At 51.1% G+C, this 20,793-nt stretch overlaps 7 protein-coding genes across 7 annotated transcripts; 5 read left to right on the forward strand and 2 right to left on the reverse strand.

Moving 5' to 3' along the window:
- Positions 1-78: 78 nt before the first annotated feature.
- Positions 79-2,549, forward strand: STEHIDRAFT_147504 (acid protease). Its single transcript, XM_007304779.1, has 6 exons — positions 79-327; positions 389-477; positions 611-670; positions 727-1,174; positions 1,234-1,508; positions 1,568-2,549. Exons 1-6 carry the CDS (start codon positions 92-94, stop codon positions 2,182-2,184), a joined length of 1,725 nt encoding a protein of 574 aa, XP_007304841.1. The 5' UTR covers positions 79-91; the 3' UTR covers positions 2,185-2,549.
- Positions 2,550-2,843: 294 nt separating this feature from the next.
- STEHIDRAFT_80040 (translation initiation factor eIF-3b) lies at positions 2,844-5,732 on the forward strand. Its single transcript, XM_007304611.1, has 9 exons — positions 2,844-2,971; positions 3,038-3,223; positions 3,278-3,455; positions 3,515-3,640; positions 3,697-4,374; positions 4,429-4,573; positions 4,633-4,791; positions 4,848-5,125; positions 5,183-5,732. The coding sequence occupies exons 1-9, from the start codon at positions 2,907-2,909 to the stop codon at positions 5,588-5,590; spliced, it is 2,223 nt and encodes a 740-aa protein (XP_007304673.1). The 5' UTR covers positions 2,844-2,906; the 3' UTR covers positions 5,591-5,732.
- Positions 5,733-5,864: 132 nt separating this feature from the next.
- On the forward strand, positions 5,865-8,378 carry STEHIDRAFT_168960 (uncharacterized protein). The gene is made up of 4 exons (XM_007304780.1): positions 5,865-5,976; positions 6,069-6,147; positions 6,232-8,085; positions 8,174-8,378. The coding sequence occupies exons 2-3, from the start codon at positions 6,128-6,130 to the stop codon at positions 8,045-8,047; spliced, it is 1,836 nt and encodes a 611-aa protein (XP_007304842.1). The 5' UTR covers positions 5,865-5,976; positions 6,069-6,127; the 3' UTR covers positions 8,048-8,085; positions 8,174-8,378.
- A 250-nt stretch (positions 8,379-8,628) lies between these two features.
- STEHIDRAFT_58138 (alpha/beta-hydrolase) lies at positions 8,629-11,417 on the forward strand (the record flags this gene model as incomplete). Its single annotated transcript, XM_007304529.1, has 11 exons — positions 8,629-8,783; positions 8,845-9,358; positions 9,416-9,529; positions 9,581-9,723; positions 9,787-9,871; positions 9,931-10,498; positions 10,559-10,730; positions 10,795-10,903; positions 10,975-11,150; positions 11,219-11,287; positions 11,354-11,417. The coding sequence occupies 11 exons, from the start codon at positions 8,629-8,631 to the stop codon at positions 11,415-11,417; spliced, it is 2,169 nt and encodes a 722-aa protein (XP_007304591.1).
- Positions 11,418-12,064: 647 nt separating this feature from the next.
- STEHIDRAFT_80045 (uncharacterized protein) lies at positions 12,065-15,023 on the forward strand. The gene is made up of 5 exons (XM_007304612.1): positions 12,065-12,706; positions 12,771-12,862; positions 12,927-12,974; positions 13,036-13,871; positions 13,948-15,023. The coding sequence occupies exons 1-5, from the start codon at positions 12,284-12,286 to the stop codon at positions 14,403-14,405; spliced, it is 1,857 nt and encodes a 618-aa protein (XP_007304674.1). The 5' UTR covers positions 12,065-12,283; the 3' UTR covers positions 14,406-15,023.
- A 74-nt stretch (positions 15,024-15,097) lies between these two features.
- On the reverse strand, positions 15,098-17,132 carry STEHIDRAFT_147509 (Aldo/keto reductase). The gene is made up of 10 exons (XM_007304781.1): positions 16,974-17,132; positions 16,768-16,902; positions 16,603-16,684; positions 16,318-16,539; positions 16,223-16,231; positions 16,017-16,158; positions 15,722-15,922; positions 15,618-15,668; positions 15,433-15,557; positions 15,098-15,365 (listed from the first exon to the last, which is right to left on the reverse strand). Exons 1-10 carry the CDS (start codon positions 17,066-17,068, stop codon positions 15,267-15,269), a joined length of 1,161 nt encoding a protein of 386 aa, XP_007304843.1. The 5' UTR covers positions 17,069-17,132; the 3' UTR covers positions 15,098-15,266.
- Positions 17,133-18,047: 915 nt separating this feature from the next.
- STEHIDRAFT_139764 (Aldo/keto reductase) lies at positions 18,048-20,074 on the reverse strand. The gene is made up of 10 exons (XM_007304782.1): positions 19,956-20,074; positions 19,748-19,882; positions 19,584-19,665; positions 19,301-19,522; positions 19,222-19,230; positions 19,013-19,154; positions 18,706-18,906; positions 18,601-18,651; positions 18,416-18,540; positions 18,048-18,343 (listed from the first exon to the last, which is right to left on the reverse strand). Exons 1-10 carry the CDS (start codon positions 20,048-20,050, stop codon positions 18,245-18,247), a joined length of 1,161 nt encoding a protein of 386 aa, XP_007304844.1. The 5' UTR covers positions 20,051-20,074; the 3' UTR covers positions 18,048-18,244.
- Between the last annotated feature and the right edge of the window lie 719 nt (positions 20,075-20,793).

The raw sequence follows: 20,793 nt of genomic DNA on the forward strand, positions 1-20,793 counted from the left end.
TGGCAGACGGTGACAAATAGGATGTGGGCGCCTCGCACAAATAAGCCCTTGTCTGCGTCCACAGCCTCTTACTCTTCCCTTCCCTCCCTTCATGACCTTCACCCCGCGTTCTATCCTCGTCGCCGCTCTTCTTGCCTCTGCAAGCCATGTTGCTGCCGTCCACTTGAAGGTCCGCGGCGAGCTTAGCTCACGAAACCCTGTCGCGTCGTCAGACTCGCTCTCCAAGAGGGACCACCTTTCTGGCTTGACAAACGGAAATAACATCGATTACTACACCAATATCACGCTGGGAAGTAGCTCATTTAAAGTACTTATCGATACTGGCAGGTCGGTATATTTCTATCATCACGCGATGCTGGACAGTGGCTCACTCCAATACTCTATGCAGTTCCGACTTGTACGTGGCGGGCACCGTGTCCGATGCTGAGGATACAGGCGAGGACGCCTCTGTCTCATATGCCATTGGCGAGGTCGAAGGTTAGTCTCGTTGCGAGCTAGTGGCGCCTTGCTGCGGGACTCGCGCGCTTCACCGCGTTCTGATGCATCGCTTCGTCGTCACGCTACATTCTCCCCTCAGTTCTCTCCGTCTGACTTGTTCATTATTCTGCAGGCCCCGTTAAAACTGCTTCGTTGACATTCGCTGGGTACACTGTATCAGACCAAGCCTTCAGTACGTGAAATAGCTATACATCGTGTTGTCCTATGTTCTTATGCACAGCCCTGCAGTCGAGGTAACGGCTTCGTCCGACAATCCTTCTGGCGAAGGCTTGATTGGCCTCGGTCCGAACTCAGGTTCTCAAGTGTATTCAGCATTGGGCTCGAAGTCCTCTGGCGCAGCGGTCGTGGATCGTATCTTTAATCAAAATACCTCCACCTCCAACTACATCTCTGTTCTCCTCGGCCGTTCGGATGACCCAGACGATACGTTCCCCGGTGATATTACCATTGGCGAGATCATCTCCGGATACGATAATGTCACTAGTCAACCAAAGGTGGAAGTCACCTCGGCCTCGAGTTCTACGGGGCAACATTGGCAGATCCTCCTGGACGAAAATGGCATTTTGGGACCCGACGGAGAGCCCATCAATGTCACGACTGGAGTGTCCGGAACGTCAAACAAGAAACAGCTCACGGCCGTGTTCGATACTGGTTTCTCGTTACCCCAAGTCCCACAGTGTGTACCTTCCCCGCTCTTCATCTTCGAACCCAGTCTTCTGAACATATCGCTCGTAGGACTGTTGCGGACTGGATTTACGGCCGTTTCGAGGGCGCTCTGTTCCAAAACTTCACTAGCACTGGTGGTCCAGTCTGGACCCTTCCGTGTACGACTGAGGTCAACCTAACATTCCTTATTGGCGGCCAACGTTACCCCGTGCATCCATTGGATACACTCATGGACGGCTTGATCAGCTCCAGCGAGAATGGTACAAAGTACTGTGTCGGAGCGTTCCAGCCCATAACGACTGCCGCATCGAGCAGCTACGATGTGATCCTTGGCATGTCCTTCCGTGCGTCTTCCTTTCCCCATCAACTGGTCTCGGCCTTCGAGCTGATTGTTACGAGCCAGTTCGTAATGCGTATTTGTTGATCAATTATGGCGATTTCCTCGAGGATGCGACTATCACCTCTGACCCCTACGTCCAGCTCCTCAGCGTGACAAACGGCACGGGCGACGACTCTGCCCACTCCGATTTCGTCTCCGTCCGTCTGGACGGCGTTGACACCACCGGAGATGAAACGCTTTCTGACACGCCTTTATCCTCCGGCAACCCCGTTGACGGCGACGACGACGACGACAACTCCGTAAAGAGCTGGCTCGACGAGCACAGGACATATGTCATCATCGCCGGGTCCATCGCAGCAGGTTTATTCCTACTCGGTCTGCTTGCTATGATTTGGAGGTCGTGCAGGGGCCGTAGCTCGAGAGGGACGTATGGCGCCGTCGGCACCGCTGGCTACGCTCCAGGAGGGCCAGGGTGGAGATCCGATGTCGGGCCGCGCGGTCGTAGCATCAGGAGTAATCTGGGTGCATTTGGGGGACCGCCTGCCTATCAGCAACTGCATGACCCGACACCACCTGGGGAAAATGCGTACGGGATGCAAGGGCAGAACTACGGGCAGGGTTATGAGATGGAGCAAAGGCCGTACCAGAGCCCATGGGACCAACAACACCCGCGTCACTAAGCCTGGACTGCCAGTGTCGTATAACACTGGGGATGAAAAACATCAGTCAGTTGTTTCATTTCATTTTTTGGGGTCGAGATTGTATAGGTGTTTGGTTGTCTCTCGCCACTCCTTTCCTCTCTTGTAGTGTCATGTTCGCTCATTGCTCTCATCTATAACGGCTTCGCCTAACGCGGCCCACTATTTATACTCAACTATCGCAATCATTTCCACTGGACATTGTTACGGAATCTTCTCTACATCGCTGTCGTACCATATTACAGTAGACCCACTCGTTATATATAGGCAGCGTGTAATTGCTTACTATCAAATATTCATGGACAGGAGCTCGGTTGGATAGGATCTTGCACAATTCTTATTTTTACGATGTACTGGTGCGATGTGCTGGTCCAGATGCGAAGTAGGTAAGGTGTCACTCGAGCTACATGCGTGCTACATCGTAACTCAAGATAGCAAAGAAGCTAGCTACCCTACATCCTACAGTACTTCAGAATTGCCCCCTGTCTTACCCCTCGCAGTCCGTAAAGAAATTAGTACTGTATCGAGGTCATCGCACAGGCGCCACATCAAAACAGTGCCACACGGCCCATCGGGATCTCGCGGGCCCCTGCCATTGGTGGTGTTTCCAATTCAATCTTTTGCCGTCCTCACCCACAAAATTGCCACACTCGCACCCAAAAAGCCCCTCGTCGACTTCTCCCTACCGCAAAACATCGACGAAAATGGCGGCTCCAAACGGCCATGTCGATTTCGACGAAGAAATCGATTACAGCGATATTGAAGCAAAGTACGTATTCTGTCTAATCCATCGCTGACCTCAGCCCTGATTGCGCGTTTACATCTTGTTTTCAAGATACCAAGTCAGCCTGGAGGAAGGCTTTGACAACATTTTGGTCGTGGATGGAATCCCCGTCATTGACAAGGGCAAGCTTGAGAAGCTTGTAGCGAAGATTGCGAAGGAGTTCACGAGGAAAGGCGCTTCGATCAAACCTGACGCCATCTCTGTACCATGGGATGACGCTGCGAACAAAAGTCGCGGGTTCGTATGCCTACAATTATCTGTCAATTGTTTCCGAAACTGATATCCATCCAGATTTGCTTTCTTGGAATTCCGCACGGCCGATGAGGCAACATTTGCTTTGAACGAGATGCACGGCCACCCATTTGACACCAAGCACACTTTCCGCGTCAACCGTTTCACGGACATCGAAAAGTTCGCCAATTTGGATGAGACGTATCATGAGCCTCAACGCGAGTCTTATAAAGCTAAGGTGAGTGTCCTGTGTGATTTTATCGATTTCAGCGAAATTAATAAAACGGGGTGTGGCAGGAACATCTTCGTGCTTGGCTGGCGGACCCACAAGGACGTGATCAGTATGTCACCTATCGCGGCGATGAGGTTGAGATCCATTGGCATGGAAAGCCGTCTCAGAGCGAGGTCGCATATTCAAAGACGGTCCGTCATTATATCCTCTTCACAGATCGGCGGTGTAGCCTTATAATCGACGACAGGCTTGGACAGAATTGTATGTCTCTTGGTCGCCCCTTGGAACTTACCTCGCCACCCTCCACCGTCAAGGTATTCGTCTCTGGGGTGGTCCTTCATGGGAGCCACTCCAGCGTTTCGCCCATCCACTCGTCCGCCTCATCGACTTCTCTCCCTGTGAACAATACCTCGTAACCTGGTCGCATGATCCTATCGTCGTAGCTGAGGGCGCCCCCCAGGGCCCTACATATTTCTCTCCAGAAGATGAGGGAAACAACATCGCCGTCTGGGACATCAAGACCGGCAACCTCCTTCGTACCTTCCCCAGTTTGATCCCCGAGAGCGACGGCCCCAAGAAGCAGATGGCATGGCCTGCGCTCAAGTGGAGTGCCGACGACAAGTTCGTCGCCAGGGTCACTCCAAGCCAGCAGATCAGTGTGTATGAATTGCCGAGCATGGGTTTGCAAGGTAAGAAGAGTTTGAAGATTGAGGGTGTGGTGGACTTTGAGTGGTGTCCGCTTGGGGAGAAGGATAAGGAGGACGTTGAGAAGGCGGCGGTTGGTGGGAAGGGCGCGAAGAAGGCCAAGGAGAACATGTTGGCGTACTGGACACCAGAGGTCGCCAATCAGCCCGCCCGCGTCACCGTGCTCAACTTCCCTGGTCGCAATATTCTTCGCCAAAAGAACTTGTTCAACGTCACCGAGGTAAGAGAGCTGCGATCTTCGAAAGTATATAGACGCTCATATATTTTCTGACAGTGTAAACTTTACTGGCAAAATCAAGGCGACTTCCTTTGCGTCAGGGTTGATCGTCACACTAAGACGAAGAAGTCCATCTTCTGCAACTTGGAGATCTTCCAGGTTCGCGAAAAGGATTTCCCTGTCGAAGTTGTTGAGTTGAAGGGTACGCCTACCCTCCCATGTCACCTCACGGGCTTAAAGCTAATTCCGGTGATAACTTAGACACCGTCACCGACTTCTCTTGGGAGCCGAAGGGCGACCGCTTTGCCATCGTATCGAGTAATGACCCAAATCTTGGCAATCCTGGTCCTGGTATCACCATCAAGACAGATGTGAGCTTCTACCAACTCGACCGTACCAAGAACGACTTCAAGCTCCTTCGTAAGCTCGACTTCTGGATACTTTACCTGAAATGATATTAACCCTTTTGTTATCAGGAACTCTGCCGGGACGGACAACTAACACGATCCGCTGGTCACCGCGTGGGCGCCACGTCGTTCTTGCGACCGTTGGATCGTCATCAAAGTCTGAGCTCGAATTCTGGGATCTGGATTACAATCAAGATGATACCGGTCGCAAGGAAGGTCCTTCGAAGGAGGAGTGGGGCGCCGGCATCCAACAGCTAGGCATCAATGACCATTACGGTGTAACCGACGTAGAATGGGACCCCAGTGGTCGTTACCTCGCCACCGCTGCCAGTGCCTGGACACACACGGTGCGTCCCTGTATTCAGTCTAGATTCACCAGCATCGTGCTAAAATTATCTATATAGCTTGAGAACGGATACGCGATCTGGGACTTCCGTGGTCAGGAAATTGAGAAGCTTATCCTTGACCGGTTCAAACAGTTCCTGTGGCGCCCTCGTCCCCCGTCACTACTTACGAAGGAGCAGAAGCGCTTGATCCGCAAGAATCTCCGCGAGTATAGTCGACAGTTCGACGAGGAGGATGCGGCTGAGGAGAGCACTGTCAGCGCGGAATTGATTGCGCAGAGGAAGCGTTTGGTGGATGAATGGAACGCATGGCGCGTGCGTTGTTTGGAGGAGGTGGCGGAGGTACGACGTTCCAAGGGCAAGAAGGTGGAACCAACTGGGAAGCAACAGGAGAAAGAGGAGAGAGAAGAGATCGAGGTATGGATTGATGAGGTTATCGAGCAGATCGAGGAGGAGGTTGTTGAGTAGAGTGTATCACCGTGTTTGTTTGTTTCTCGCTGCTGTATTGTCCTCGGGGTCTTGTTTGTTTCAGGATCCGATTTATTCCATCCTTCTAGTACCTCAACTCTTCGTGCACGTTGTGTTTGATGAATGCTAGGTTTATGTTCATGTTTTCGGCCAAACAAGGCACCTTGACGAAGACATTGCGGTGGCGCTGCCCGTACAAGCAAAGCCAAACAACTTGATGGGCTCAACGTCATATTCAACCCGAAGTTCTCCGCTACGACAGTCACCAATTGTGCGGTCAATCTTGCAAACTCTAGCTCGTTATACAACAGAATACCTTCTAAGCTAGATAGGCTCCTAGCGTAACCTTCGGTAGTTAGGCTGTCAAAGTACGTTGCGAGTGCTATGTAAGTCGCTTTTGAACCGTTTCGTTCGTTATATTCTGCATATCAGTCATGATTGTGATACCCATATTGACGTTGTAATTGCCATCTTTCAGCGTGGTCAATCAGTTCTGCTCGCTCGAGAAACGTTTCTCACCTTAGCTGTCGATCTGATATGACGTCTGATCTAGCTCGGTGAGCATATATGCTGATCATCGTGGCACGATACACGATATGCTCGGTAACTCTGAAGACTGAACCTATACTTGATCACCATAGGTCAGACTTTTGGCGAGGATTGAGGGACACGAGAATCCCTCCGATCTTCAACAACAATGAAAAGTCCCAGAGCATAATTCAGACTTGCGATGACGAGATTGCCTTGGCCCATGCATACATTCAGGACATCAGCGCTCGTCGCAATACTCAGCTCCTCATCACCCAACTTCCGTCAGAACTTCTCGCGTCAATTTTTAGTCACCTCCTCCCGGTGATCACGCTAGAGAGCTACCAAGACCAGACTTATGGCGGTATCACCCACGATATAACATCGGCCACATTATCCCTCATCGCCGCCTCTCATGTTTGTCGGAGTTGGCGGGAAGTGGCATTAGAACATCCAGGACTATGGACCACCCTTTGGATGGGAAACAAGTCCTGGATGCACGAGATGATCGATCGGTCAAAGAATATGGCTCTCACCATTGTTCAACGCCCTGGATGGAACTACGATCACCGTCGGTTGCGTGAACCGCTAACAGAGATGTCACCTTTGAAAAATCTGGACTTCATCACCCACCACATATTCCTTGATAAACAGCCACGGCATCTCATTCTAGACATTCTCACAACCGATTATTCTCAAAAAGTTGAGGGTTTATTGCGACGAGCAGCTCCATGTTTAGATACTTTGGTGTTGCATATAACGCCAGCGCTACCTTCCGACGCGCCTTTGCACCTTCCTGAAGACCTGCTTGGGAGATGTTCACCTTCTCTGCGGAATCTGACTATCAGGGGCCCATTAACGCACGAAACATTGTGGACCTCGCCTATTCTTCGTGGGCTCGTTGACTTGACGTTAATAACGCAACCTCACGGATCAGCGTCCATTCCCAATTCTACGACATCCCTTTCGGACACCCTCGAGGCGTTGCGGAACATGCATCAGCTGGAGACGCTAACCCTCGGTTTTCCCTTCACGAACCGCAACTCTCCGCAGCGAGCATACTTTCTGAAAGACACCATGCATGACACCACACGCGTACATCTCCCTCGACTATCGGTTCTACACTTATCGGGGAATTTGAATGATACCATCCTGCTCACAAGACACCTATCCATTCCTTCCACTGCCATCATGAAATATCTCCTCGATTTACGTGGGGAAGAGCATCAAGCACGTTGGGCCGATGGGATATCCACACTCGTCTTCCCTGCTGCTCCTCTCAAACCGGTCGAGACCATCGAGCTGTCGTTCTTCTCCAGCAGCGTAGGGTGCCTGCACATCAATTGTTGGGACAAGGAGGAGAGAGACGAGCAGCGACCCCGATTGGCACTGCAACTGTTCGTTGTCGCCCAGCAGGCTGGTCCACAACCACTGCCCACACCTGGGACATCGAATGCGGATATAAAGACGCTCGTACACTCACTTGACGCAGTGTTACCCAACCTTGACCTCAGCCGTCTTACCGAGCTTCGGTGGATACGTACCTTGCGCAGCTTCCCACTTCCCATGTCCCCGCTAAGCATCGCAGCCTGCGCTGAAATTCTGAACAAGTTCCAGACAGTGGAGAAACTACGTTTTGACGGCTTCATCGGCCATCGCGAAAAGCTAGGAGCATTAGCATCAAGCGCCGTCCTTCCTCGTCTGACGAGCATCCACTTCATTGGAGTACGCCCTATGAAGGACACAGTGACACTTGGGCATCTCCAGCCACAGGTTGACCTCTCGCAGGAGCTCCAAAGCGTTGCCACCGCGCTTCGTCTTGTGGCGCAGGCCCACAATCTTCAGACTCTGGTGTTTCGACGATGCCAAATCAGCAACGAACATGCCTCCATGTTTGAAGGTATCGCCCCTAACATTCTCATAGGATGATGGGGAAGCTACTTCGATTGCGAGGCCACAATGTTCTGGTGAGTTGTGACATTCGTCGATGCAGTCTGATATCTATGTCGTATCATGTACTCAGTGGATTGCTAACCTCCGGCCCTCGTTCGTTAGTCAACGCGTCCAAGAGTGGTCGACAGTGGTCCTTGTTTTATTGATTAGTTCCGCACGTGTTTGGTAACTCGATTTATGGCACGTCTGGAAAAGCAGGAGAGGAATAACGAGGATATGGATGCAGCGAATAGGTGTCGACCAGCGAGTGCCCCGATTTATGTTGTGCGGTGTCTATCACCTGATAGTATTTAGTTGTATTGGCAGTGGACTCAAATCAGTTGCCTGATTCGCGGGTGGTATGAGGAGCGAAAACGCCATAGCTCGCGTTTCCTTAAATACGTTTAGACAGTCTTGCCACGCTGATACGGTCATGCGAACGGAGTGCGTGTGACCGTCTTCATTTGTACCCAGAACCTTGAGGTGCAATGTGGTTCCCTCGCCTCCCTGTCTTTGGGCTCGCAGCCCAGCTTCCTTGGCTATTAACCAGACCACCATTCGTTCCCAACGTCCATCCGATGACTTCGACCAAGGAGTTCAACTTCAAGGCTGGAGCCGATGTCTTCACACCTAAGGACCTCATCGAGCTCGCCCGACCCGGTACTGGCCTGGCTAACCCTGATGGCGATCTCGTCCTCGTTCCGGTCTCGAAGTACTCCTTTGAGGATAAAAAGTAAGTTGCGAGTTCCAGGCCACCATATATTTATGCGTACTATGCTGACGCGTGTGGCAAGGAACAACAAGTCGATCTACATCGCGCCTTTGGAATCCACGATTCAACCTCTCCAGATTCCTCTCACACACGGAGGGGAAGCCTTCTGGCTTGACTCGAAGACAGTTGGACATGTTGTCACCAATGAAGGCGACAAGGCCGCTTCTCTCTACGCTATCTCCGTCAAATTCACAACCGAACCAGACTCTCAGCTTACCCCTGAACCCCCTGTTCTCGTCGGCACATTTCCCACCACCTCTGCCACAAACTTCCGCTACTCCTCGTCCACCGGAACGCTCGTGTTTTCGGATTATGTTTACGACGATGGAAACTTGACCAAGGTGAAGGACAATGATGAGGCTTACGCGAATAGGGGCAACACCGCCTTCGTGTACGATGAAGGTTATGAGAGGCACTGGGATACGTGGACTGGACCGAAGAAAACCAGCCTCTTTACCGTCAAACTCGCTGTAGGGAAGAACGAGAAATGGGAACTGGGAGATGAATGGGTGAATGCTCTACAGGGAACAGGACACGTACGTCTTCTTCTTACTCTGGTCCGTACTCATTTTGACGAGTAGTTGCTGCATAAGCACTCGCCCGTGGAACCCTTTGGAGGAACGGACGACTTTGACATCTCTGGCCACTCTATCGTCTATACCGCCAAGGACCCAAAACTTCCTGAGGCATCACACACAAGACAAAATGTGCGTGCTGCTGCACTTACATTGATGCATTCGATCGAACGGATTGTGTAGATTTATCTCGTGGACTTCAGTGGCGGTAAGCCTCGTGAGCTCACCTCTGGTGAGCAAGGTGCTACGCATGCCCCGGTCTTCAGTCGTTCTGGCGACAAAGTTGCATGGACGGAGATGGACGAGGATGGTTACGAGGCCGACCGGTACGCCGCCTTCATCACCCTCTATTAGCCTCTCTTTTCCCTCTCTGAGTTGGGTCCTGCTAGTGCGAAGATAGTCATCTACGACTTGAGCAAGGACGTCCGCTTCACACTTACCCAGCCATGGGATCGCTCGCCCGACGCCCTTACTGTGAGCCATAATTCACCATGTAATCAGTGCGCCACAGACTAATATATTGCGTCGGCCAGTTCTCTGAAGACGACTCCTTCCTATATCTCACTGCAGCTGACCACGCACGTAACAAAGTCTTCGTGCTCCCCGTTCCCGCCACCCCTTCTTCATCCACGAAACACCCCTCCCTACCGCCACATTACACCCATCCTCGCCCACTCACCTCTTCTGGTGCCGCTTCTGGCTTAAAAGTCCTCAAAGGCGGTCGTCTCATCTACACTCTCTCGTCCATCACTGGCCCCAACGACGTTTACATCATTCGCGGACTCAAGGATCTTGAGAAGGGTGATTTGACCTCGACGTGGAAGAGCGACCCCGAACAGATCACGAAGTTTACTGAGAAAGACCTAGAGGGCAAGGATATCATCGCTCCAGAAGAATTCACTTTTGAAGGCGCAGAGGGTGCAACAGTACAGGGTTGGACTATCAAGCCGAAGGGGTTTAAGGAGGGCGCGAAGAAGAAGTGGCCGGTCGTGTTGCTGATACACGGCGGACCACAGGGCGCATGGGAAGATCAGTGGTCTACGAGGTGGAATCCGGAAGTGTTTGCCCAGCAGGGGTACTTCACCGTCGCCATCAACCCCAGTACGGTTCACAGTGGTCATTATAGTTTGTGTGTACGCTCTCTAATCTAGTTTGCCACAGCTGGATCTACTTCATTCGGGCAAGACTTCACAGACGCTATCGCCGAAAATTGGGGAGGCAGACCATTCGAGGATCTACAGAAGGGTTGGAAGTACATACTAAACAAGTATCCTGAGATCGACCAGGAGCGTGCCGTCGCGGCTGGTGCTAGTTGGGGCGGCTATGCCATCAAGTACGCCCACAGTTGTTTCTTCTGATTGTATAAATCTGCTGTGCTAATTTTCGAGGTTGAATAGCTGGATCCAAGGGCATCCTGAGTTCGGCTTCGGCTTTAAGGCTCTCGTATGCCACGATGGTGTCTTTGATGCTCTGTATAACGGGTATTCCACCGACGAGCTCTTCTTCGTATGTCGACTTTTCTTTCTCCGCTCACTCTTATGAGGTGATCCACATACTTATCCGTGAAACTTCAATAGAACATACACGAATGGGGTGGCGTGCCACACGAACCTCGAGCTCGTGCGATCATCGAGAAATACAACCCAAGAAACTTCGTCAACCACTGGTCGACGCCCCAACTCATCATTCATGGCAGCAAGGATTTCAGACTCCCCGATACGGAAGGCATCGGGGCGTTCCACGCTCTAAAACAGTGCGTGACCGTTAACGCAAGAACATGTAGCCTCACCGTTCCTGATACAATCATGTATACTTTTGCAGGCGAAATGTCCCAGCCCGCCTTGTAGTCTTCCCGGATGAGAACCATTGGGTGCTAAACCCCGGCAACAGGTACGTTTATGCTGTCTGTCCGACGTCTCCTCTCGGAACATTCGCTGACTTTATTCCATGTAACAGCTTGAAGTGGCACTACGAGGTTTTCCGGTGGTTCCATACGTATGCTGGGAACGATGAGGAGTAAGGCGATGGCGCAAAAGTTGTGTATGTTTAGTAGAACACCAGAAGATTGAGGGGAAAATTGCAGGATACGAGAGGATGAGGTGCTTGTTGCATTGTCGTAGCGTGCAGTTTTTGTATATGTACCGAGCATTCGACTTTTCAAAAGATATTTTTGAAGCCCATCCCTGCTCAAAAGTACTTTTATCTGCGTTGAACCGTGTCTAGAGCTCGCAAATAGTGAAAGCGGCAGCACACATTCTGCGATCGGGCCAGGTTGAACGTGGGTTGAACTTGGGAGGGAAACTAAGCGAGCCGCTATGCCGTCGTCGTTGTCAAGGAAACACGTGGGAGCGGTACCCCTAATACACCGCCCATATCAACACCGTCAAAGCGGTTCAAAGCGTCAAGAATTGTTGAAGAGCTAATTTTGCGATGGATAGAACTTCTCAGTTTTAAGGAGTTTACATGGAGTACACTCCAGCCAGTTGATCGGATTATTTATGGATATGGCTCAAATTCACTACACAGTTCATCTGAGACCTAGCAACAGGCACAGGGTATATTGCACGGTGGCCGGGGTCATTGGGAAGGTCACCACAGGCCGCACGACGTGGTTGGGCTCAGTCAGAAACCACTTTGTCGATACTCCATCTATCTATTCCCTTCACCCCCACCTTACATTCTTTCAAACCAGCACAGGCTATTACTATCCTCTATATTCGCCTCTATTTTCTTGCCGTGCTTTGCGCTTTATTGTTTCCATAGCACCCACAGCCGGAGGTGCTAGCCATTGCCGCACTGCAACGGTTGTATCCCGAATTCGACGGCTGCCGAAGCTCAAACCTGAGGTAAAACAAAGGGCATCTCTACCGCGTATATCTTGTCAATATGTCGGCATCTTCGGTTCCCGGCTCTCCTCTTCCCGACACTCAGCACATACCGGAACAGCTGCATATTCCGAATCAGGCCGACCTCTCCTTGTCAGAGCTCACATTGGAGGGCGAAGAAGGAGAGCACTCCGTGACTTCAACACTTACGCAGGACCAGCGACCTATAATTGGTCTTAGCGCCGATCAAGAGCCGTCTTCTGCACAATATCTTTCCCCAGATATCGAAGCTGCGCAACAGGCCGCCAGTCAGAACGGAGGTCTCAGTCCGACGTCGCCTCGTCCTTCACCGTCCGCCGCGCTGCTACTATCGCCACCAAAGTCCCCTATGGCTCTTCCGACGAGAACTGTCGCCATTCTCAAGAACCATGCGCTCGACCACAGATTCGATATCGAGGCTCGTATCACAGAGGCTCAATTCGAGGTCAGTCTCACTCTCAATCCGTTACGTTTGGAGTAGAACACTCGTCACTAAATTATGTATGTAGATCGTCAAGGAACGTCAGATGGAGTTTGACGTTGAGACGGATCCCGATACTCTCTTTGAGCTGTTTGGTGACGACGCCGCGTCGTTCGCTGAGTACGTAGTTTACATATCACTCTCTAGTCCCTCTCACTGACTCATACCACGACCTCATCACTAGGGGTCCTGTCTGGGTTTATGTTCTCGAGCGTCGCCGGGCTATTGAAGTGTGAGTACTTGGGCTTCTCGTCGTTTCGTTCTTTGCACCAACAAGAGTACACCCGACGCAGATGGCACACTATTATGGGCGACCCCAACCCGTCCGTCGCCAGAAAGTTATCTCCTCACTCCCTTCGCGCGCTTTACGGTCTATCCCCCGAGCAAAACGCCGTGATGGGCTCTCCAGATGCTGCCACCGCAGAGATACAAATCGCATCCCTGTTTGCCTCTTCGCCACCCTTCCCCGCCACCGAGGACTTCTCAGGCGACATTACAGATCCCACCTTACTGGACCTCAATGGGGGCTCAATGCGTAGTATCACGAGCAGCGTGGCTAGCGCCCTTCGTCGAGATTCTACATCTAGGTCCGGGGCCAGTGCCACACCTCCTGGCGTCGTGCGTACAAGCAGCGGAGGTTTCAAAGCTCGTGTTATTCCCAACACACACGACAAACCTAGTATTGCACCCCGTTCGAGTCGCGCAGCGGATTTACGAGCCGGTATCATTACTGAATCTAGTGACCGTAAAGTGCGCGTCGCACCCACGAAGGAAGCCCTCAAGCAGATGTTTATGGATGTTCCGGGCCACAAACGATCTGGATCTATCGCCGTGGCCTCTACTGCACCTCCCGCTCTAGTGCCCCGCATGACTCGTGCTGCAGCCCTCCGGCTGGGCCAGACACCCGTGGAGTCACCAAGTAAGGCGAGGAGACAATCACTGGATATGGTTGCGAATAAGGAGAAGGCGGACCTCAAGGCTATGTTTGAAGGCGTGCCTGGGCATAAGAGGAGGGAAAGCATCGCGGTGGCCAGCACGAAAGCCCCGACGATGGCCCCACGCTTGAACAAGAGTGCGGCGTTACGGGCGCAGAAGGATGCAGAACGCGCCCCCCCTTCCTCGTTTATGTGTAAGTCATTCTCCCCGCCGTGCTAGTTTCCTCAATTATCTCCCTTCAGTCACGCGTACTCACGTCCTACGCACAGTCCGCGAACATTCCTCTCGTTCTTTGTCCCGGTCAACGTCACAGAACGATCTTGGCGCATCCACCTCTCGCCCTGCGTCCTCCCAGTCCCAAGTGCGCTCCACTCCCCCCGCGTCTTCTGTATCTACCCCTCCAGCGGTCCGTCGTGCCCCTTCGCGAACTTCTACGTCCACGCCGGCCGCATCGTTATCCCAGTCAAAGAATCGTCCTCCGACTTCCAGAACGTCTACTCAACCTCGCGTCTCCGCGGCTTCCACACCTACGTCGGAAAAGTCGGAAAAATCGCCCGCTGTCAACGGCTCGAATGGCGCTGCTGCTTCGCCATCGCCAGCCAAGCCCAGACCCAGACCATCGAGCTTGCAGGCTCCAACGATGGCACCAAGGCAGAACAAGAGTGCGATGTTGAGAGCCGCGAAGATGGCTGCTCAGCAGAATGGAGGAAAGCCCGTGAAGGTCTAAGTCGATGGCCTGTGCCTGCAAACGCCGCTCGTAGACGTCATATATTTTTCTCTTTTTGCGCAGGCGCGTTTTTATCAATCTTTCGCGGACTGCATATAAACGTACGTCACTGTCTGTTGTTCCTTTATGATTTACCTGTCAAATCTCTCGATTTCTATCACATATGCATCACATCTGGGTTTTTTGGTGGCTTGATTGCTTGGTAGCCTTGCGTACACTTGTACATCATGGCATGATACATAGTTGCTCTAGCGCATATCTATCTTTGCTTCTCGTATGCTCCATCTTCTTCCTTTGTCTTTAGCCCTTTGTTTGTGCTATCCGTCTCTTGTGTCTCTTACACGGTTGATATACCCTGTATATCATTCTATCCTTGCCATTCGTACTCTTATGCTGTTTCTTGTCACAAGTCTGAGCATATACTAGCTGCTTCGCGACATCTTTTCTTATCCCGAACATCGCTATCTGTGATCAGAATTACCGGTCGTCTAGCTGTATTGCCTTGGCTGGTCGCACTTCCTGTCTTATTACTCCGTTGAAGTTACTCCCACTCCCACTTACACGCCTGACCCAGACTACTTACTGCTATAAGCACAATCTATGTCAATCGTATCCTCCATCGTTGCCTTTGAGCTGTTCACTTTACGGAATTGCACAGGGTATACCTCAATGGAGTTGTCGGTGATCAAGGACGCAGACATCGATGTGCAATTGCCAGTGCGAAGGATTCGTAAACAATCACTAGTATGCGCATATCAACACTGTCTACACTGACTTGGCCGAAATTAATACTATCAACTACATTGGAAGGACGGACGGCTTCATACAAAACTCTTTCAGCATCGAGACAGCCTGAAGGGCTCACTGCGCCGTAGGCTTGATGACAGCGGGCAAAGGCCAAACGTCCAGATGACAAGACGCTTGACCCTGCAACAACCCACTCACGCTTGTACCAACACCCTGTTGAATGTCATCGCCGCCCCCAGTCAGTGTCGGTAGATAGAATGCTGACGGGTTGTCTACGTACCACCATAGTCCCGGGGAACCCAATGTCAAATGGAAGGACACCCTCGAGACGCTTGATCTGGTCCCCGGTCAAAGCGATATCTAAGGCCTTGATGTTGGCTTCGAGGTGTTCGATCTTCCGTCCACCTTCATCATCCAAGCTCGTGAGTAAGGGACGGTAGCTCGAAATGCGTGCAAGAAACATACCGAGGATAGGGAACACGTAAGGCGTTTTCTGCATCAAGTATGCGATCGCAACTAGATGTCCTTGTCAATTTACAATCGCTCGTATGCTCTGTATAATAACATACCGGCCTGGACATTGTCGCCAACGCCAACCTCCTTACCCACTTCTTCGAGGACAGCGCAGACCTTCTTTTCGTCCGCAGTCCTCTCCCATTCTGGACCGAAGATCATTCGTCCCTTCTCGCCCGACTCTCTACGGCGAGCTTCTTCAGCATCCGTGCGAATCTTGCCTGCGCCAAGGACATCCCACGGGGCGAGGGCAAGGCCTGTGCATTAAGGTTGGATTAGTATTTGTCCACAAATTTGATGAGGGCAGAGAAACTGGAAGAGTTCGCTCAAGAGGGGACAAACAACACGAACCCAGGGTCCTGGCCATCGGTATGATCTCCCTTTCAAAAGACCTCTTCATAATGTTCCATTGCCCTTGATAGATGACAAATGGAGTCTTTCCGTGGTCTCTGGCATACTGGTTCGCTTGCGATACAATCCATGCGGGTGTATCCTAGGTCATCGGATCGTCAGGACGGAGGAATACGAGGTAGTCATACGGTCAAGTGCAAGCTTACAGAAACACCCTGAGAGACAAAGAGTCGTAATGAATGATAGCAAGAGGTTAGAACATATAGGTTATTGTCGAACAGAATGAGCAACAGTGACATACCAGGTAACAAACCTTGCCTGCAGCGACCAAATTATGCAGACCGTTCATAACCTCTTCAACGCCAGAGGCCCAATCCCACCAATGCAAGTAAAGGATGTCGATATAAGACGTTCTAAGCTTCTTCAAAGATGCTTCGACCGAGATGTTCATCGACTTGACATTATTGCCGACGAAGGTGATTTTGTGCGGAGACTCTATGTGACGCTTGAAGTTCGAGGTATACTGCAGCACATAGGGTTGTCATGAGCGTTTGGTAACAAGAAAAACTTGGCCGCAATGGACTACCTTGGTGGCTAGTACGATTTGGTCACGGTTGCCGCGGCTCTCCATCCACTCTCCAAGGAACTCTTCGGAGGATTCATCCTGACTACAATGCGCAGGTAGAAAGGGTAACATTGAGCGTGAAGCCTTAGTGAGCGTTCTGAGCAGAGATTCACCAGCAACACTTACTAGGCATTAGCAGTATCGATGAAGTTTCCACCAAGACCGAAGTAAGCGTCGAGAAGTTTGAAGCTAGACTCTTTGTCCATCGAGCCCATGCCCTTTGCAGCCCATTTATCGCCAATGCTCATCGCACCAAGTTGACTTCAATCGGGTTCAAATTGAGAATCAATCAATTAACAATGGCCATGACGTGCACGAGCGAATGAACTCACATCGGCGAGACGCGAAGGCCACATAGCGGCGAGAGCGTGCGGTATTTGGCGAGCTTTGAAGCGGGAGGAGCGATGCCAGGGTAGAAAGCAGACATGGTGGTGCGATCAATTGGAAGTGACGATACAAACGAGAAAAACTTTCGAGAGATGAATACCAGCGAATGTGACCAACCTGCGAACTCTCCTGTTTATATAGTGCTGAAAAAGAACGACCCTATCGATCATAGTATCCACATAGGTCCGAGTATCGACTGTAAAGGATCTGTGGCAGAAACAGGGGCACCGGATAACGAAAGTCGGAGAGAAGCTCATGTCGAGCTCATGTCAAGCCTTCAAGTTGAAAGAGAAAAGCAACAATCGCCGTCCAACTATTTCAAGCGAGCGCCATCTCCCCGGGCTGCGGGCAGGTTCCCCACAAACTAAGATAGGCCTCATTCGGGTTGACTTATAGCTCCTCGACTTGGTTGCTCTATAAACTGACTACTTTTTCTGTCTTGTCAACATCAAGACAGGCGATCTTTGCTCTCCTCCTCGTGTGCTTCTGAATCGAAGACTTTCCCTCGTTGTCAGACTCGACCCACCTCAGTTTTGTCTGGGAGCCACAATTGACGTGTTGGTGATCCACATTTTCTGCCGTTTTCAGCCTCACCACTCATTTATCAGTCGGGCACATTCTCTTTAGGTCTCTCGGCGAACTGTCTTCTACGAAATCCACCTCTCTTTCCGGAATATTTAACCGGACAACATGCTAAGTTAGGCTCCGAGCACTCTCGACCCGTCCATGTCTTTTCTCTGGAGCAGTACGTCATGCCTACAGCTCTTTTCCCTCAATACCGTATCAGAGCCCGAGTGTTCCTTGTATCGGCTTCGGTATCATGAGCACGCCGACATTCTACAACCCTAGCAGCTTCCCGTTGAGAAGCGTCTCGCAGTAAGTACTACTTACGTCGTTCGCACCCCGTCTCTGTCCCTGGATCTGACCTCTCATACTTCCCACTAGTCAAGTCCTTCATCTAGTAGCTTCTGAGTGCAGTCTATGGAGATAGCGTGTACTGGATACCGCTGATATCTTCGGCTGTACAGGTCTCGTGATCGGAAGGCAATGATGCCGAAGTTCTCTAAACAGAACTAACCCAACATCATAAACTTTATCGACGAGATCGAAAAGGTCGGCGGAATTCCTCATCACAGCAGAGCACATAGCGTCAAGTTTTCAGTAAATATCTGTAAATGGGCATATTCGGGACACTGTTACCACAGGCCTGGGAAGCTCACTGAGCCATAGGCTTAATGACGCCGGGCAAAGGCCAAACATCGAGATTACTAGCCGCTTGACCCTGCAGTATCCCGCTCACACTTGACCCAACACCCTGTTGAATGCCATCGCCGCCCCGAGTTAGTATCGGGAAGGTATGAATATAGAATGTTGACTGTACACATACCACCATATTTCCGGGGAAGCCAAGGTCAAATGGAAGAACACCCTCGAGACGCTTGATCTGGTCCCCGGTCAAAGCGATATCCAAGGCCTTGATGTTGGCTTTGAGGTGTTCAATCTTCCGCCCACCTTCGTCATCCAAGCTCGTGAGTAATGGATGGCAGCTCGAAATGTGTGCAAGGAACGTACCGAGGACAGGGAACACGTAAGGAGTCTTGTGCATCAAATATGCAATTGCAACTAGAGGTATTTATTAGTATCCAGCCGCCACGTATGCTCTGTATGAGCACATACCGGCCTGCACATTATCGCCAACGCCAACCTCCCTGCCCACTTCTTCAAGAACACCGGAGATCTTCTTTTCGTCTTCAGTTCTCTCCCATTCTGGGCTGAATATCGTTCGTCCCTTCTCACCCGACTCTTTACGACGAGCTTCTTCAGCATCCGTGCGGATCTTGCCTCCACAAAGAACGTCCCACGGAGCGAGGGCAAGGCCTGTGGGTGAATGTAAGATCAATAGATGTTCAAAAGTTTGATAAGGGCGGAACTGGAATGAGAGGAACTGGGACACTTCGCTCAAGAGGAAACAAACAACACGAACCCAGGGACCTGGCCATCGGTATGATCTCCCTTTCAAAATCCCTTTTCATGATGTTCCATTGCCCTTGATAGATGACAAATGGAGTCTTTCCGTGATCCCGAGCGTACTGATTAGCTTGAGAAACGACCCAGGCGGGGGTATCCTGGTGACATATATCTGTCAGAGTGTATTTAAAATGCAAGGATCGATAAAGCGCAGGGTAAACTTACAGAGACACCCTGCGAGAAAAGGGACACGGTTACAAGGAATCAGAATATATACCATAGCTCAAAAGACATAGAAACATACCAGGTACAGAACCTTGCCTGCAGTGACCAAGTTATGCAGACCGTTCATGACTTCCTCAACACCGGAAGCCCAGTCCCACCAATGCAGATAAAGAATATCAACGTAAGACGTTTTGAGCTTCTTGAGAGATGCTTCGACGGAGACATGCATTGATTTGACATTGTTGCCGACGAAGGTGATTTTATGCGGGGACTCTATATGGCGCTTGTAGTTGCAGGTATACTACAGCACATATCAACGACGTGAGTGTTGGTAATAAAGAGGATTTGCCACAGTGTACTACCTTTGTCGCCAGGATGATCTGGTCGCGATTGCCGCGCTTTTCCATCCACTCGCCAATGAACTCTTCGGAGGACCCTTCCTGACTACAAGTTGCAGAAAAGGTGGTCGTATTTAGCGCACAATCGTCGTAAGATCTGGAGACACAGAGTCGCCAACAACACTTACTAGTCATTAGCGGTATCAATGAAGTTTCCACCGAGATCAAAGTAGGCATCGAGAAGCTTGAAGCTTGCCTCTTTGTCCATGGACCCGTATCCCATCGCAGCCCACTTGTCGCCTATGTTCGCCGCACCAAGCTGACTTGAGTCGGAATCAGAGTGAGTGTCAAATGGCCTGGACAGTAAAGGCAATGAGGACACGAGACTGAACTCACACTGGTGAGACACGGAGGCCACATAGCGGCGAGAGTGTGCGATATTTGGCGAGCCCAGAAACGGGAGGAGCGATATCGGGGTAGAAAGAGGTCATGGTAGTGCTGGTGGTCTGAATGGCACAGAGAGGGATTTATAATGCATCCTGAGACGAGAAATATGCCTGGCTTTTTAGCATTCTGGCCCCAATTCCAAGTTGCTGAGTGAGCAGTTCTTTTGCGCATGCTGAGTAAAGTATTAAAAGAACCTGAGGCACCGCCTCACTAGCTGATAGCAGCTGATAGTCCTACACTACTGTCTGATGCTCTGTGGGCACGCCTAAGGTCCATGTACGCTCAAACTTATCACGTAGCGAATGCTTTCGCAAGAAGACATCACCCTCGGAGATGGTGAGAACGCATATCGCATGACTGGGCAGTTTTCATGCTCATGTTTTCGTATACGTACAGACAGATCGAGAACGTTCAGAGCACCAGGCCGTCTAGGGTCAAAGCAAGAAAGCAGCATCAAAGCCTTACTCAGCCAACAAGAACAAAAGACACCGCGCGACCCTCGCGGAGAAGAAAGACTCCACCGTTGCTATCCTTCACAGTGCTGTTATTCCCCTGTCTTCTAGCGCATGAGATTTTATGATGCTTACAGCAGGAGTTCGAGTTCATGAGCGGACGGGTAACCAAGGTGGGAAGGCGGGACTGTGGTGAAAGCCAACTGTGGCCCGGGTTCGCTTGAAGGTGCTCACGGTTCCTTCCGGACTTCGCCGCGCCACGTAAACGCGCCTCTGCCTGCCTCTGCTCAAACCTTCACCGAACTTTCAATCTCTCAAGTGCTTCGGTGACCATT

The sequence above is a fragment of the Stereum hirsutum genome, assembly GCF_000264905.1.
Source record: "Stereum hirsutum FP-91666 SS1 unplaced genomic scaffold STEHIscaffold_8, whole genome shotgun sequence".
NCBI classification, from domain to species: Eukaryota; Fungi; Basidiomycota; class Agaricomycetes; order Russulales; family Stereaceae; genus Stereum; species Stereum hirsutum.

Excerpts from the sequence above, each read along its gene's own strand:
- STEHIDRAFT_147504 (XM_007304779.1), top strand. The coding sequence starts at position 92 with ATGACCTTCACCCCGCGTTCTATCCTCGTCGCCGCTCTTCTTGCCTCT. Across the intron at positions 1,175-1,233 it reads TCGTTACCCCAAGTCCCACA|GACTGTTGCGGACTGGATTT; the intron begins GTGTGTACCTTC and ends TATCGCTCGTAG. Across the intron at positions 1,509-1,567 it reads GATCCTTGGCATGTCCTTCC|TTCGTAATGCGTATTTGTTG; the intron begins GTGCGTCTTCCT and ends GTTACGAGCCAG.
- STEHIDRAFT_80040 (XM_007304611.1), top strand. The coding sequence starts at position 2,907 with ATGGCGGCTCCAAACGGCCATGTCGATTTCGACGAAGAAATCGATTAC. Across the intron at positions 3,641-3,696 it reads AGGTCGCATATTCAAAGACG|GCTTGGACAGAATTGTATGT; the intron begins GTCCGTCATTAT and ends AATCGACGACAG. Across the intron at positions 4,375-4,428 it reads ACTTGTTCAACGTCACCGAG|TGTAAACTTTACTGGCAAAA; the intron begins GTAAGAGAGCTG and ends ATTTTCTGACAG.
- STEHIDRAFT_168960 (XM_007304780.1), top strand. The coding sequence starts at position 6,128 with ATGACGTCTGATCTAGCTCG. Across the intron at positions 6,148-6,231 it reads ATGACGTCTGATCTAGCTCG|GTCAGACTTTTGGCGAGGAT; the intron begins GTGAGCATATAT and ends TGATCACCATAG.
- STEHIDRAFT_80045 (XM_007304612.1), top strand. The coding sequence starts at position 12,284 with ATGTCGGCATCTTCGGTTCCCGGCTCTCCTCTTCCCGACACTCAGCAC. Across the intron at positions 12,707-12,770 it reads TCACAGAGGCTCAATTCGAG|ATCGTCAAGGAACGTCAGAT; the intron begins GTCAGTCTCACT and ends TTATGTATGTAG. Across the intron at positions 13,872-13,947 it reads CCCCCCTTCCTCGTTTATGT|TCCGCGAACATTCCTCTCGT; the intron begins GTAAGTCATTCT and ends TCCTACGCACAG.
- STEHIDRAFT_147509 (XM_007304781.1), bottom strand. The coding sequence starts at position 17,068 with ATGTCTGCTTTCTACCCTGGCATCGCTCCTCCCGCTTCAAAGCTCGCC. Across the intron at positions 16,685-16,767 it reads ATCGATACTGCTAATGCCTA|TCAGGATGAATCCTCCGAAG; the intron begins GTAAGTGTTGCT and ends TGCGCATTGTAG. Across the intron at positions 16,540-16,602 it reads AAATCGTACTAGCCACCAAG|TATACCTCGAACTTCAAGCG; the intron begins GTAGTCCATTGC and ends TATGTGCTGCAG.
- STEHIDRAFT_139764 (XM_007304782.1), bottom strand. The coding sequence starts at position 20,050 with ATGACCTCTTTCTACCCCGATATCGCTCCTCCCGTTTCTGGGCTCGCC. Across the intron at positions 19,666-19,747 it reads ATTGATACCGCTAATGACTA|TCAGGAAGGGTCCTCCGAAG; the intron begins GTAAGTGTTGTT and ends TGCAACTTGTAG. Across the intron at positions 19,523-19,583 it reads AGATCATCCTGGCGACAAAG|TATACCTGCAACTACAAGCG; the intron begins GTAGTACACTGT and ends TATGTGCTGTAG.